At 38.4% G+C, this 12,894-nt stretch overlaps 2 protein-coding genes across 4 annotated transcripts in view; one reads left to right on the top strand and one right to left on the bottom strand.

Annotated features, from left to right (window-relative positions):
• The window catches only part of nf1a (neurofibromin 1a), a 405,866-nt gene that overhangs the window by 149,720 nt on the left and 243,252 nt on the right, over positions 1 to 12,894 (bottom strand). The window lies entirely within an intron of this gene.
• Positions 949 to 5,348, top strand: omgb (oligodendrocyte myelin glycoprotein b). Its single transcript, XM_039756669.1, has 2 exons — positions 949 to 1,491; positions 1,968 to 5,348. The coding sequence occupies exons 1-2, from the start codon at positions 1,478 to 1,480 to the stop codon at positions 3,142 to 3,144; spliced, it is 1,191 nt and encodes a 396-aa protein (XP_039612603.1). The 5' UTR covers positions 949 to 1,477; the 3' UTR covers positions 3,145 to 5,348.

Here is a 12,894-nt window from a genome sequence, read left to right as displayed (position 1 = left end):
AAAACAATAGTGTTGAAACTCTCAATAGACATGAAAAAACTCATTGAAATGCAGACTGAAAATAAAGGAAGTAACCACAAAATTTGTGAGTATTTGTCTTGATCCACACTACAATCCAGATCCACACTAAAATCGTCAGATTTCCAGCTCTTTGCATGCAACAATGATGGCATCTGTATTAAAATTTATAGGAATAATGATAAGGATATCAAAGTACCACTGTCAGTGCAAGACTCATAATGGTACAAGAAGGTGATATATGAAATTATTTGTTGTTAGCACAAGGCTGTTGAAGTTTACAGAGATTATGTAGTAAAATGAGAAATAATCCTATAGATATATTAAAAAGTCTATAAAAACTCATAGAAATAAAAAATTGTGTTGCAATACCTTTAGAGTAACTCTATTCAGTTTGATATTGTTTATCTGAACCAGTGAAGTACAGTAGGTGTCAGTTGCTGAATTAGCAAAAATGAAAGTATTTAACTTGACAGTAATTCTTGAATGTATATAATTTTAGAGATATCAGGACATTTTCACAATAAAATATATTTTCATTCATTCTGGGCTGCTGCATAATCAGTAGAAAATCTGCCATCCTTCCAATAGGCTGCACATACACTACCAGTAGTGGGTCTCAGATGCTTTAGTTTAAATAATGCCTAAATTAGCTTATTGCCTCTCAATTTCCTGTGTGTGGATAGTTCCTACTTAAGGCACATCAATACTTGAATTTTCACTTGTTAACTGTTATTAAAGAAAAAAAATTCTGATTAATTTGCTTAGATTTTCTATGTCAGTTGAATATTATTCTGTTTCATCGGGTATCGATTTCCTATTGTACTTAAGTATAAAAAAAAAAATCAGAAAACGGATGGATGTGCATCAGGTTAATACTGCATTTCCATTTCTATATAATAAAAATCTATATAAGAAACTCATCATGACATTAGTAGCAAAAGAAAAAGAATAAAAAAATAAGAGAAACTAAAAATTAGCTATTAAAAATTAAATAAAAAAAAAATCAAGCACACTTGAGCTTACTGTATCTGGGAGATTCCTGATTTCAGCCTATGTGTAATATAATAAATCTATGTACACTGCTGTGAAAATTCAGAAAAAATGGATCTGTAAGGCAGCGCTACGAAGGGGAGGAGGGTTATGCATGTGATCTGCTCAGAATGTGATCCAGGCTTGCTGCAAAAAAATTGAGTCAGCAAGATAGCAGCAAAGGAAGAGTTAGCAGACTGCTGCAGTCCTGCTCTTCACACAATGACAAATCTTGCAATGCTGATGAGCAGTTTACAGCCGCAAGAGCTCCTTTAGTACAGAAGTCACTCTAGTGCCATGCAGCCCAAAGAGAAGATGGCTCCAACATCACAGAACAGAACCCACAATGTATGAAAAAAATATTTTAACAGACTGAAAAATGGGGAAATAGAAGGTGCTGCTTCGGCAGAGACATGACAGTCAAGTGATGAAGAGGCAAAGGTAAGAGATTAATCACAGCAATCAACTCAAATAATCAACTACATTTAAAAATTGGCTTGATGCTTTCAATTTAAAAACTGAAATTTATTCACAATTAACCTACAGAAAATCTGTAATTAAATTTATTATTTCTTGTTAATCAAGTGTGGCAATATTTGTGCATTTAAAATATAAAGTAAAAATATGTCATATATAGTATTATCATCTAAATCACTTCCATTTTTAAAAACTAATGTGGGGTAATACTGGGGTTGGCTGCAGGGGATTGGAAGAATAGGCAACGGTTTCAAGAACATCAATGTAGTGAATTAAGACAAAAATGTCTAAAATGTAACTAAGCAAAAAAAAAACCAAAAAAAAAAAAAAACAGTAAGCAAGTAATCAATGAGAGTAAGTGCAATGCTGTAATACAGATTCCGCAGCACAGAAGTGCTTAGCTATTCTTTCAATAATACTGGCTTTTCATTTCTCCTTAGGAAAGCAATGTGGACTCCATCAACAGAGCTACAATGCCTTCTCATTGTGCTTTATGCTGCCAAAGCATTAACTGTTTGTCCTCCTACATGCGTTTGTACAAGGAGCCACAGAGTGGTTGACTGTTCTGGGAGGAACCTGAGTGACCTTCCCGAAGGGCTCCAGCATAACATTCAAGTGCTGAATCTTTCTCACAATAGTTTGGTGGATCTGGATAATTTGTTAACCCATCTTGGGCACCTCCGTACACTGGACATTTCTCACAACCAGTTTAGTTACTTCCCCAGCAACTTGCCTAAAGCTCTTTGGGAAATTGATGCATCAGGCAATACCATTCGGCTTCTGGAAAAGACAGATACTGCTTACCACTGGAACCTCAAATTACTAGACCTGTCTGGCAATGCAATAGAAAGAATTGTGTTTATAAACAATACTCTAACGAATTTAAGGTCTCTGAATTTGAGTGGTAATAAGTTCTGGACTGTACCTACCAACATGCCATATAACCTAGAAACAGTGGACTTGTCCAACAATCTTTTGGTGCAAATTCTGCCAGGAAGTCTAGACCGTCTACTACATCTTGCCTTCTTATACTTGCACAACAACAGATTTGCCACAATTGAGGGTAAGGCATTTAGTAAACTAGCAAACTTAAAGCTTATCACCCTCAATGACAACCCTTGGGCGTGTGACAGAGAGAAAGATATTGATTACTTGCTTTTCTGGGTGAGGCAAACAACAGCCCGTGTCATTGGATGCCCATGCTTTACTAGCCATATCTGTGGCCAGGGACAAACAACCAGCAGGGTACAAAACAAATCAAGCAAAACAACTTTTCTGCCAAGTACTAACAGGGCATGGCGTTCACCTCTGCTGCCAACTGCCACATCTAATTACCTTCTTAAATCTGCTACTGCTGCAGTGTTAGTGGCAACACCATCCAATATCTCAACTGTGCAGCCTCCCCTGATTGGAAAACGTTCTACTCTGACATATACCAGCACCATTCTGCCAAACATCACCAGCAAAAATTGGCATACAAGCACAACACCCAATTCAACCCCAAGCGCCGAACAAAAGACTCTCCTGCCAAATAGAGCCACATACAGTGATACAACCATATTCAGCACTGTACTTTTTAACTTTACATTGGTCATGCTGACCAAAAGTTTCCTCTGAACCACATTTCTAAAACTGGAATGATAAAGGAATTTGGTGCATATTTGGTTTTAACATTATGATTGAAATCATATCACTTAAAATGTATTTGCTTTTGAATTCATATGTGGCTACATTATACATTAATAATGAAACATTTCAAATAGACATCCTACCTTGGCTACTTCATTATCTAAGAAAATTTCAGTATAGATGGTGGGATAGGTTTGTATTGCAAATGTACCTTAAATTTCAAATTTGACTCTTACCGATGGGAAATCAGACAAAAATACTAGCTTATAAAATGACATAAAGAAAAGCATGAACAAATTCATACATTAAGATATGTGTTTAAGAAAAAGTCAAATTAATGGTTAGTATTCTCAAAAAAAGTTGTGTAACTAATTAAGCAATTTACAGTTTACAGCCTAGACCATACACATATAAAGAACAGTTTTTGGTATAGTATTTCCAACTATACCAAGTGACAACAAAGAACACAAGTCAAGTTCAATTTAAAGGTGCCTGCTGTAATGTGACATACTGACTATAAATGATGGAAACTCTTTATAATACCACATCAATTAAAAGTAAACAGTATACAGTTTTAATAAATGCTGTGATAGTTGCATTAAATAATGATGATTAAATTTTATAAGCTCAACTGCACTCTAATCAAAATTATATTTAAGATATTTTATATATCTGACAGTTTAAAGTCAAACTAATTACCTACCTTTACATGTCATCTGTAATATAGGTTCATAATTTTTGGCTACTATTGACACAAGCAAAATGTTGCAATAATCATTGAGAACAAGAAATTCAGAAATTGCAACCTACAGGTATGCCTAAGAGAAATGATTTCAATCAGGGGCACAAATATGCTAGGTTGAAAATATTATACTTGTGATACAGCATGTCTATTATCACTGCCTTTAACCACTTTGTACTCCCAGAGGTCACACCAATTATAACTACCATCACCCAGTGCATTTTTTGGGGAGATTTTATTAAGGAAACTGCTATAATGAACTGAACCAGCACAGCAGACTTTTTATTCTCACTGATTTTTTGTGAGAAAATGGAACAAGTAAGAAACTTCAGCTTCAAAGAGAAAGAATAAGACTGTGTGAGTATGTGTGTATTTGCTTAGTGCATGCTACATTAGCAAATGTCACAGCCCAAAATCATAAACTGACAAAATGCGTTAGAAGCGAAAAAAAGCAGTTTACAAAAAACATTTCTTTACACTCAGAATATATTCACTAATAATTATAACGAACTGGCATAAAGCAAATGCTGTAGTATAAATTAAAACCTGTTAAAAAATACAGAACCATTCTTCAAGGTGAATACCTCTGTTCATGTACATGTTTGGTATTCAATGTTCATATAATCTCTGTCCTTTCCTTAAATGACCTCCATGATTTTGTGTTACATTTTCCAGTTTGACACAAGAAAATGTGAATGATAAATGCCAAGTCAATTTGGTCTCACTACTAGATGTATATTAGAATCTGATAGAATATCGGTCATAAATCATATAAGCTCAAAAACTGGGAGGGTGACTTGTACAAGTGAGGGATAGAGATATTTTTTAATTAGTACCCTTTATTTGGACGGAGTGAAAATGAGAAATTACAAGAGTAACAAAGCACACCAACACATGCTCAGCAGATAAACAGGTAATATTATCTTCCACTAAGTTAGCAACATAGATTTTCCATTTCTAAAGACACAGGTACAGCCCTGCCAGTCAAATTAAAGGTGAGCACCACCCTGCATGGATGCTCCTCAATCCACTGGGTACTGTGAAGAATGCATGATGCTCCTGCATTGTAGGCCAGTGAAAGTTATACAGCCATGCAGCTGTGATTATGGGAAATAAAACACAACACATACTATACATGCATAATAGGCATGGAAGCCATGATAAAAAAAATAATCTGCCTGAAGAAGAGAAAGACAGTTAAACCGTTTTCAGTTGCATTTTTCAATTAATAGAAATTAATTAAATCTGGCCACAGATATTAGGTTGATTTGAACACAACACTCTGAAGCTGTGTGGTAGAGGCAGTAACTATTGTGCTGCCAGCTTTTTTTCTCCTGAACAGGGCAAGGCTGGCCAGCAGTAAATTCTTATGGTTTAAACCAGGGGTGTCGAACTCTGATCCTGGAGGGCCGAAATGGTTGCAGGTTTTCATTCTAACCACCTTCTTAATTAGTCACCCATTTTGCTGTTAATTAACTTTTGCCTTAGTTTTAATTAACTCCACTTAGACCCCTTAGTTCTTTCTTTTTCCTTAATTAGCAGCCAAACAATAATGTGAGACAAAACAAACAAAAAGGAGACCAGCTAACCACATTATCTGAACATAAAGAAAGGTGATGGTCTTGGTAAGGGTGATCTCTCAGGTCAATAATCAGAAACAGAAAATCTACAGTTAGGGAAATGTCTGCTATGGCTGAATGAGAGCAGCAGCAAGCTGTGGAATTAAATGGGTTTAATTAACAGCCAGAAATGGCTTCTCATTATGGAACTGGTAGGAGTGAAATTGGTTGGAGTCTGAAGCCCTAATTTAGCTGGTCATCTGTTGGCTCATTTCATAGCCATTTCTGTTTAGCTGCCATTTAATGAAGAAAAGAATCAATTCAGAGGGCTAAATCCTTAAAAACAGGGCTATTAAAATGAAAGAAAAATTAATTAATTAGCAGTGAAAACTGGTGAACTGTTAGAATGAAAACCTGCAGCCACTACGGCCCTCCAGGCCCCGAGTTCGACACCCGTGGTTTAAACATTCCTTGAAAAAGATCATTATATGCAACAGTTTCTGAAAATGTAAGTGAAAATACAAAGTAAAAAGGAGGCTTCCTTTATCCTGCTGAGAACAAAGTGGATAACGGAGTTTTATTACTTATAAGATCAGAGCATTTTTACATTTTTTTATACAAGACAGGAGTGGGATTTAAAGTTTAACCATCACATTGCATGAGATTCTGCAAGGTTTTCTAAGGAGCCATTTCTAAATCAAATCTACTATGAGTAGGTACAGGTAGCTGCAAACTGCATTTTTACTAGAAGTATGTTAATAAGAAAAATAGATTATGTATTCTCAACAGTTTACATATACACAAACACATAAAGCAAATCAAGCTCTTAGGGTGAATAAAAGGAGGTTATGGCAAGGCCTAAGGTAGCAATATTAAATGGAAAAAAGAAAAAAGGCCCCCACAACCAACTTTTCTCCAAATCAGCATCAGTGTCATAAACTGCATGTTTATTGTATAGTCATTAATTCTGAATGAACCTAAGAATAAAACAAACTTGAAGTGCAATTTTATTTTCAAGATGTTTCTGCACTGTCTTGCCGTCAGAATTCAAGTGTTTTGACTATCTTACAGAGTTTGATATATTGCCAACTTTAAAGCCATTCATAAAACACTTTTAAAAATGTTAAAATAATAAATAACTGAAATAACTGAAAAAGCTGAAGAAGATGAATTGATTTATTCCATAAGAAAGACTATGCATTATATGAGTGTTCTCTTCATACTTTTAATTTAAACAAATGCTATGATAATGAATAAATGTTTTAAAACAAATAAAAATCTTAAGATCTCTGAAACTGAAATGTGAAGGTAGGTACTATGTGTACTTCATGCCCAAGCAAACAGCACTTACTTCACCTGTCAGTTCTTTGTCTGTTTTAATGTTGTTTAACACTGAGAATAAAATCTCGCAAAAGTATAACGCGGAAAAGAAGCCAATTTTAGGACGGATTAAGAGGGACAGTGGAGAGTAATGTAAAACAGCACACGCTGAAAAATGCAGACTACTTGCCCTTTACAGAAGTGTAACCACAGAGAAAACAATGTCAGCACTGCCCTTTGGAGACAGTATACCGAAACAGTCTTTGAGGTTAATAACTTTCTTACCTCCGCAGCAGTGTTGTTTAGAGAAGCTCTTAACCGCCCAATGAAAAAAGAAAAAAAAATGGGATAACCCTTATCTAATATATATCCCGTATGTATTATTATTATTATTTCTGGCGTGTCACAGGTCACATCTCTGGTCTAGTGCCTTGAACCTGATACTGCTGTGACAAAGCCCCAGCTTCACTCTACTAGATTAAGCCACTGTGAGCTATAGAAAGATTTATGCCAAACTCATTATAAAGGAATTTCGTACTCAAAGGATTTGTTAACTGAGGTATTACTGTGTGTATACAGAGTGTCACAGAACACATGGATTGGGAGGTATCTCGGCCAGAGAGTCCCAGAGAAGGCCAACACTAATCCAGGTATGACTGGTAGTAAGAAAGAAAGAAGGAAAGAAATTGATTTTAATATACACAGTAACAATCATCACAAAAAACAAAAAATTTACAGTCATAATCTCTCAAAATGATGATTTAAAAAAAAATTTAAATACCGAAACTTGGTATTAAAATCACAAACAAAAAAGTAGATCCTCACTAACACTTTACACGGTAAAATTTATTTTAGAAAGAAAAAAAGAAAGAAATAATGACATACTTTATATCATCTCTAGATTACTAATAATACCTAATAAAATACAACCTAAATTCTGTTGTAAATAGCCGTTATGCTGCATTGTTTATGGAATTATGACTTTGGCGAGCGATATGCCACTTTTCAAAAGATCTCACATTTTTATTTTCTCATTGAGAGATAACAATTTATGGTCCCTCCTAGCCTTTTAGGGATTGCTTTGACCGCTTAATTGTTTTTTAGGAGCCATTTTTTCACTGAAACAAAGGGTGCCCTTGGCCTCACAGCATCTGACAGTTGTGACTGCTGACTGAAAGGTGATTCTTTTAAGAAATACTGGGCAGTGCTTGCTACCGCACAACATGTCTCCCTGTCAATAACAGTGCGTTTGTCTTTTGAAACTTTAGTATTTAATTTATTACTTATTGGCAGTATGTGTGTGTTGAAGCCATTTCTACCCTACAAAGCTTTTTATACATGCATAGATAACCTTACTCAAGTTTCAAGCCAGTACCTTGGCTATGTGTCCGGAGGCTGGCAGATTAACTCGCATTGATTGTCTGTGGGGATAGTACAATATATGGAAGTCTAATTACAGTTAAACTTTTTGATTAGTGATTGATTATTGCTTGAGTGTGTATGTATTTTGTTGAAGACCCACAGTATTCCGGAAGTGTAAAGATGGAAACCATTTCACACCTTGGTGAATGATAGAGCTCATAAGCAAAAGTAGGATAAGTGAGCAAGAAAGAGCTCTCCTGTTATAAAGGTGACAACTGCCGGAGAAAAGTATCATTCAATCAACAGAGTAACTATGGAAGAAGGCTACAGCAGGGTATGCCTTCAGTCCAATTCATTCACACTGATTCAGTGTAGTGTTTGGCACACAGTAAATTAAACTTTAGCTTTTTGAAACTTTTGTTGTTTTTGTTTTTTTTTTTGGAATTTGGATATGTGGTTTGTTGAATCTGCAGATCCAAAACTATCGACACGAAGGGCCAACTGTGTGTGTGTGTGTATAGTCTATATATATTGTGGCATGTGGCTGGGGGTGGAGCCCAGCCGGGATGCCCAGGAGGACCGGAGGAGGGCTTGTGCCTCCTCCAGACCACGAGAGGGCAACCACCCTGGTTGTGTTGGGGGCCATGAGTAGAGAGCATGGAAGCTCAATCCTGTAGGGGCCCATGGCCACCGCCAGGTGGTGCCCCGGTGCCTGAAGAACCCTGGACCTCAGCACTTCCGCCACACCAGGAAGTGCTGGGGGGAAGAAGACTGGGGACACCCGGAGGGCTTCCGGGTGCGCAGCCGGCACTTCCGCCACACGGGGCTGATGAGTGCCCTGGGTCCTAGCGCCCTGCGCTCCAAGCCCGCCGCTGTCTCCCGTCACTCTGCAGGGACGCAGACGGGGCTGGATTTAAGCTTCCGCTATGCTCAGATCCAGACCGTCACAGTATCCAAGAGGAAAAGGAGGAATCGAGGGGTGAATGCCGGTTCCTCCGATAAGAAGGGACGTGTCGCTGGGTGCACACATCCAGTGAAGGCCCATCCTCTGTGGAGGCAGAGGGAAACCCCTGGGCGGGTGGAGGAGCCGCCTGTGAGAGCAGTCCTGGTGAGCACGAACGGACGGGCAGGGAACCTGCGGCGGAGGTGCTGAACAGGCAAGTTGCGGGCTGCTGGTGGGGGGGGAGAGCACTGCCCATATAGAGATCGGAGGGACGCCAGATGTGGGTGTACAGGCAGTGCTTCTGGCCCTCCCTTTTGTCTCTTTACAGGACCAAAGCCCCGACGAGCAGTAGAACCTGCCTGCTGGGAACCTGCCCTCCTGGAACGGGCTGCTCCACGGGAGGACTCTCCACCGGCAACCGGATGGTGCCCCAGCTGGAGGGGACTATACAGGCGAGAGCGGTGCAGACCGGAGGGGCGTGACGACCTCGGAAGGGGTGCTGAAGTGATGCGTCCCAGGGTGCCGTGATGGACCCTGGGTACATAGTAGGACCCACACCGGGGACATGCTGCCCTCTCGGGATGTATCACTCAGAACGACGTGTCTTCGCTGGCAATGGGGCACATGTGGCTGGGGGTGGAGCTCAGCAGGGAGGCCCAGGAGGACCGGAGGAGGACTTGTGCTTCCTCCAGACCACGAGGGGGTGACCGCCCTGGTTGTGTTGGGGGCCATAGGTAGAGGGCATGGAAGCCCAACCCTGTAGGGGTCCGTGGCCAACCGCCAGGCAGCATCCCGGTGCCTGAAGAACCCTGGACCTCAGCACTTCCGTCACACCAGGAAGTGCTGGGGGAAGAAGACTGGGGATACCCGGAGGGCTTCCGGGTGCACAGCCGGCACTTCTGCCACACGGGGGTGTGTCCGTGGGAGATTGCCGGGAAGCAGCTGAAGCCCATCCGGGTTGGGATAAAAGGGGCCGCCTCCCTCTGTTCATGAGCAAGAGTCAGGTGGAAGAGGACGGAGCTTGGAGAGAGGAGTGGAGGCGGCCAGAACGGCATTTTGTGACTGTGAGGCCTGGACTTTGGGGGATCGGTGCTGGAGGCACTGGGTTTGTGCACTGAACTTTGAAACAGTTTGTAAATAAAGGAGTGTGTTGGGTGAAACAACGATGTCCGCCTGTCTGTGTCCGGGTCCAGTTCCATGAAAATATATATATTTTCAAGTTCAACTCTAAAGATGTACTTACTTAATTTGGAGGCCTTAATAAATTTACTGTACAGAACTTGTAGTTTTGGATTAGCCATGATCGAAGGACATACAACGAAAATGCTGCTAATTTTAATCTCCTCATATTAGAAGGAAATTACAATGGTTTGCATTTTACTCTATGATGCATTGCAACTGTATTCTGCTACTGTTGCAAAGAACACCTCATATGAATATAGCATTGTTGACAGGTTCCTTGTTTCAGGATGCTTACAGCACATTACAAGTTAGCAGAAAGATGCTGAAATTCCCACGGTTATAAATTATCTCAAAATGCTTTCAGGCAAAGGCATTTTACTCTTTGCTACTGCAACAGTGGAATACATGTTTCTTCCTAACGCAGCCTTGAATATTTTATACGATTGTGTCAGAGTGCTTAGGTTTTAAATTCTGCTATGAAAAGCAATTATTCTTTGGTGTATTAGCTGTACTTTACATTTGTCTATGTTGTGCTTTGTGCAAAAGAAAAAACAATACTCTAATAAGTAACACATTTAATACTTTTAACCATACTGCATATTTTGATGAATGTTGTTTGGTTTTGGTTATTTGGCTTTTTGACACAAAACACTTTTTAAGCTTTCAGCTTGTTTACTGCTTCAGCTAAAAAAAGAACTTTTATTCAGTCTGTGTACCTAATATGACAAGTTAAAATTGTACCAGAGAGACTGTTGTGTTAGGTGTAAGTATGCAGAGGGAAGAGCAAAGTGGAAATGGACAATTTTAAACAGACCAGAATTTAAAACTCATAGAAGATACTACACAGTAATATTGATAAATATGAAGAAAAAAAACGATAATGTACGAAACAGCTAATAAATCAGGATTAAATCAACATTAAATTAAAACGTCTCACCTTAAACATTAAAAATCTAAATGAAAGAAAATAATTAAGTGATAAATGAATCTGCACATAAATACATTGTTGTCCTTAAAGAAACTTGTCTGAATGCTACAGACAGGGTAGAGTATAAAATTAATAGATACCAATTATATGAAAAGCAAAACCAAAATGTGGGATGGTGATCCAATTTGCATGAGAAAAAAATAAAAAATGAGTAAAAAACGCAAACAAATTTGAACTGAACTTTATTCCCAGGCAACACAGTTGCTCAGAATTTCCCTTGGTGTTACATCCATAAACAGCACAAAATATAAGAAACCATCAAAACATTATATACAATAGTAGTGAATACAGATGCAGTAGTTACAGATACCATTTTCATGATTGTAATAAGTAAAATAGATGGCTACCTGGGTGACGGTAGTTTTTGATTGTATTTCTGCAACATAATTAGTTACAGGCCTATAGTTTTTTCAAATTTTTGAATGACACACTGCAGTTTATGTTTAAATATGCAGAAGCACTGTCGTGCAGACACACAGCTATGGAGAAAGTGAGGATGCTTTCAATGACTGTGAAACTAGACCTGCACTGACAATTGAAACTTTTTTTTAAGTTAGAAGAGGAAAAGTGTACACTGCTGAGCTTTTTAGACTATAAAAGTAATGTTTCTATACCAGTTCAGACTGTGAATGACATTGTGACCAGAAATTTTAAATGATTGCTGTCTGTTGACAATGACTCAATTAGATATAATACTGTAGAATAGATGCTGTGTTTTTTTATATGTTCTACTCAAACATAATGTTACTTTTAAAAATGGTCTAGTTAGGGGCTACATCTACAGGTAAAATTCTATTACAACGAATATCTTTACAACATAATTTTCATTACAACGAAGTATTTTTATGGTCCTGACAGCTTCCCCATATGACACAAGTCTATAGAAATCTCGTCACTACGAAGTACATTCAGCAGATACTTTCATAACAACGAAGTGCACAAAAGACCTTGAAATGCCTTAATGAATCATCCAGAGAGCAGTTAGTTCTGTGGCTGCAGCTCAGTTGTGCACAATGATCCCCAAACAGAAACACCGTAATTTTTTTTTCTTTCTTCAAACTTTCCTCATACTGTTTTTTTTTTTTGCCTCATTGTTTTTTTTAACTCATTGTCACCCTCCTATAGAAACAGCAGACACGAAAAAATGATAACAGTTCATATTAGAAAAACATTTTTTTGCAGCTCTTGATTGTGGCAAAAAGAAAAAAGATGCTGCTAGTGAATTTGGAATTTCACCATAGACACTATCAACTTTCTTGAATGACCGAGCAAAAAAAGTAGAAAAATCTCTGGTTGCAAATGTATGTGAACTGCTGCATTTGAAGACGTCAAAAACATTGTTTTTATGTGGTTCAGTGATGCTCGTTCAAGAAACATTCCTATTAATGCAGCATTCATTCAAGAAAATGTGAGGTTTGTAAGCTCTCTTGGGACCTCCCCCAACTAGACAGCAATCCGAAGACCTTCCCAAAGAGTTCAGAAACCTTACAAAATGAAGAAGAAATAATGATTTGGCTCCTGATTGATAACTGTGCTGCCCACAACATGCTTCCACATTTAGATAATGTTCACGTTGAATTCCTCCCACCCAATTGCACGGCAGCGCTTTAGCCATTGGATTTGGGCATCATTCACACCCTGA

The sequence above is a fragment of the Polypterus senegalus genome, chromosome 6 (assembly GCF_016835505.1).
Source record: "Polypterus senegalus isolate Bchr_013 chromosome 6, ASM1683550v1, whole genome shotgun sequence".
Classification (NCBI taxonomy): Eukaryota; Metazoa; Chordata; class Cladistia; order Polypteriformes; family Polypteridae; genus Polypterus; species Polypterus senegalus.
The sequence above is the reverse complement of the archived record's forward strand: the minus strand, read 5'-3'. Positions and strand labels throughout refer to the sequence as shown.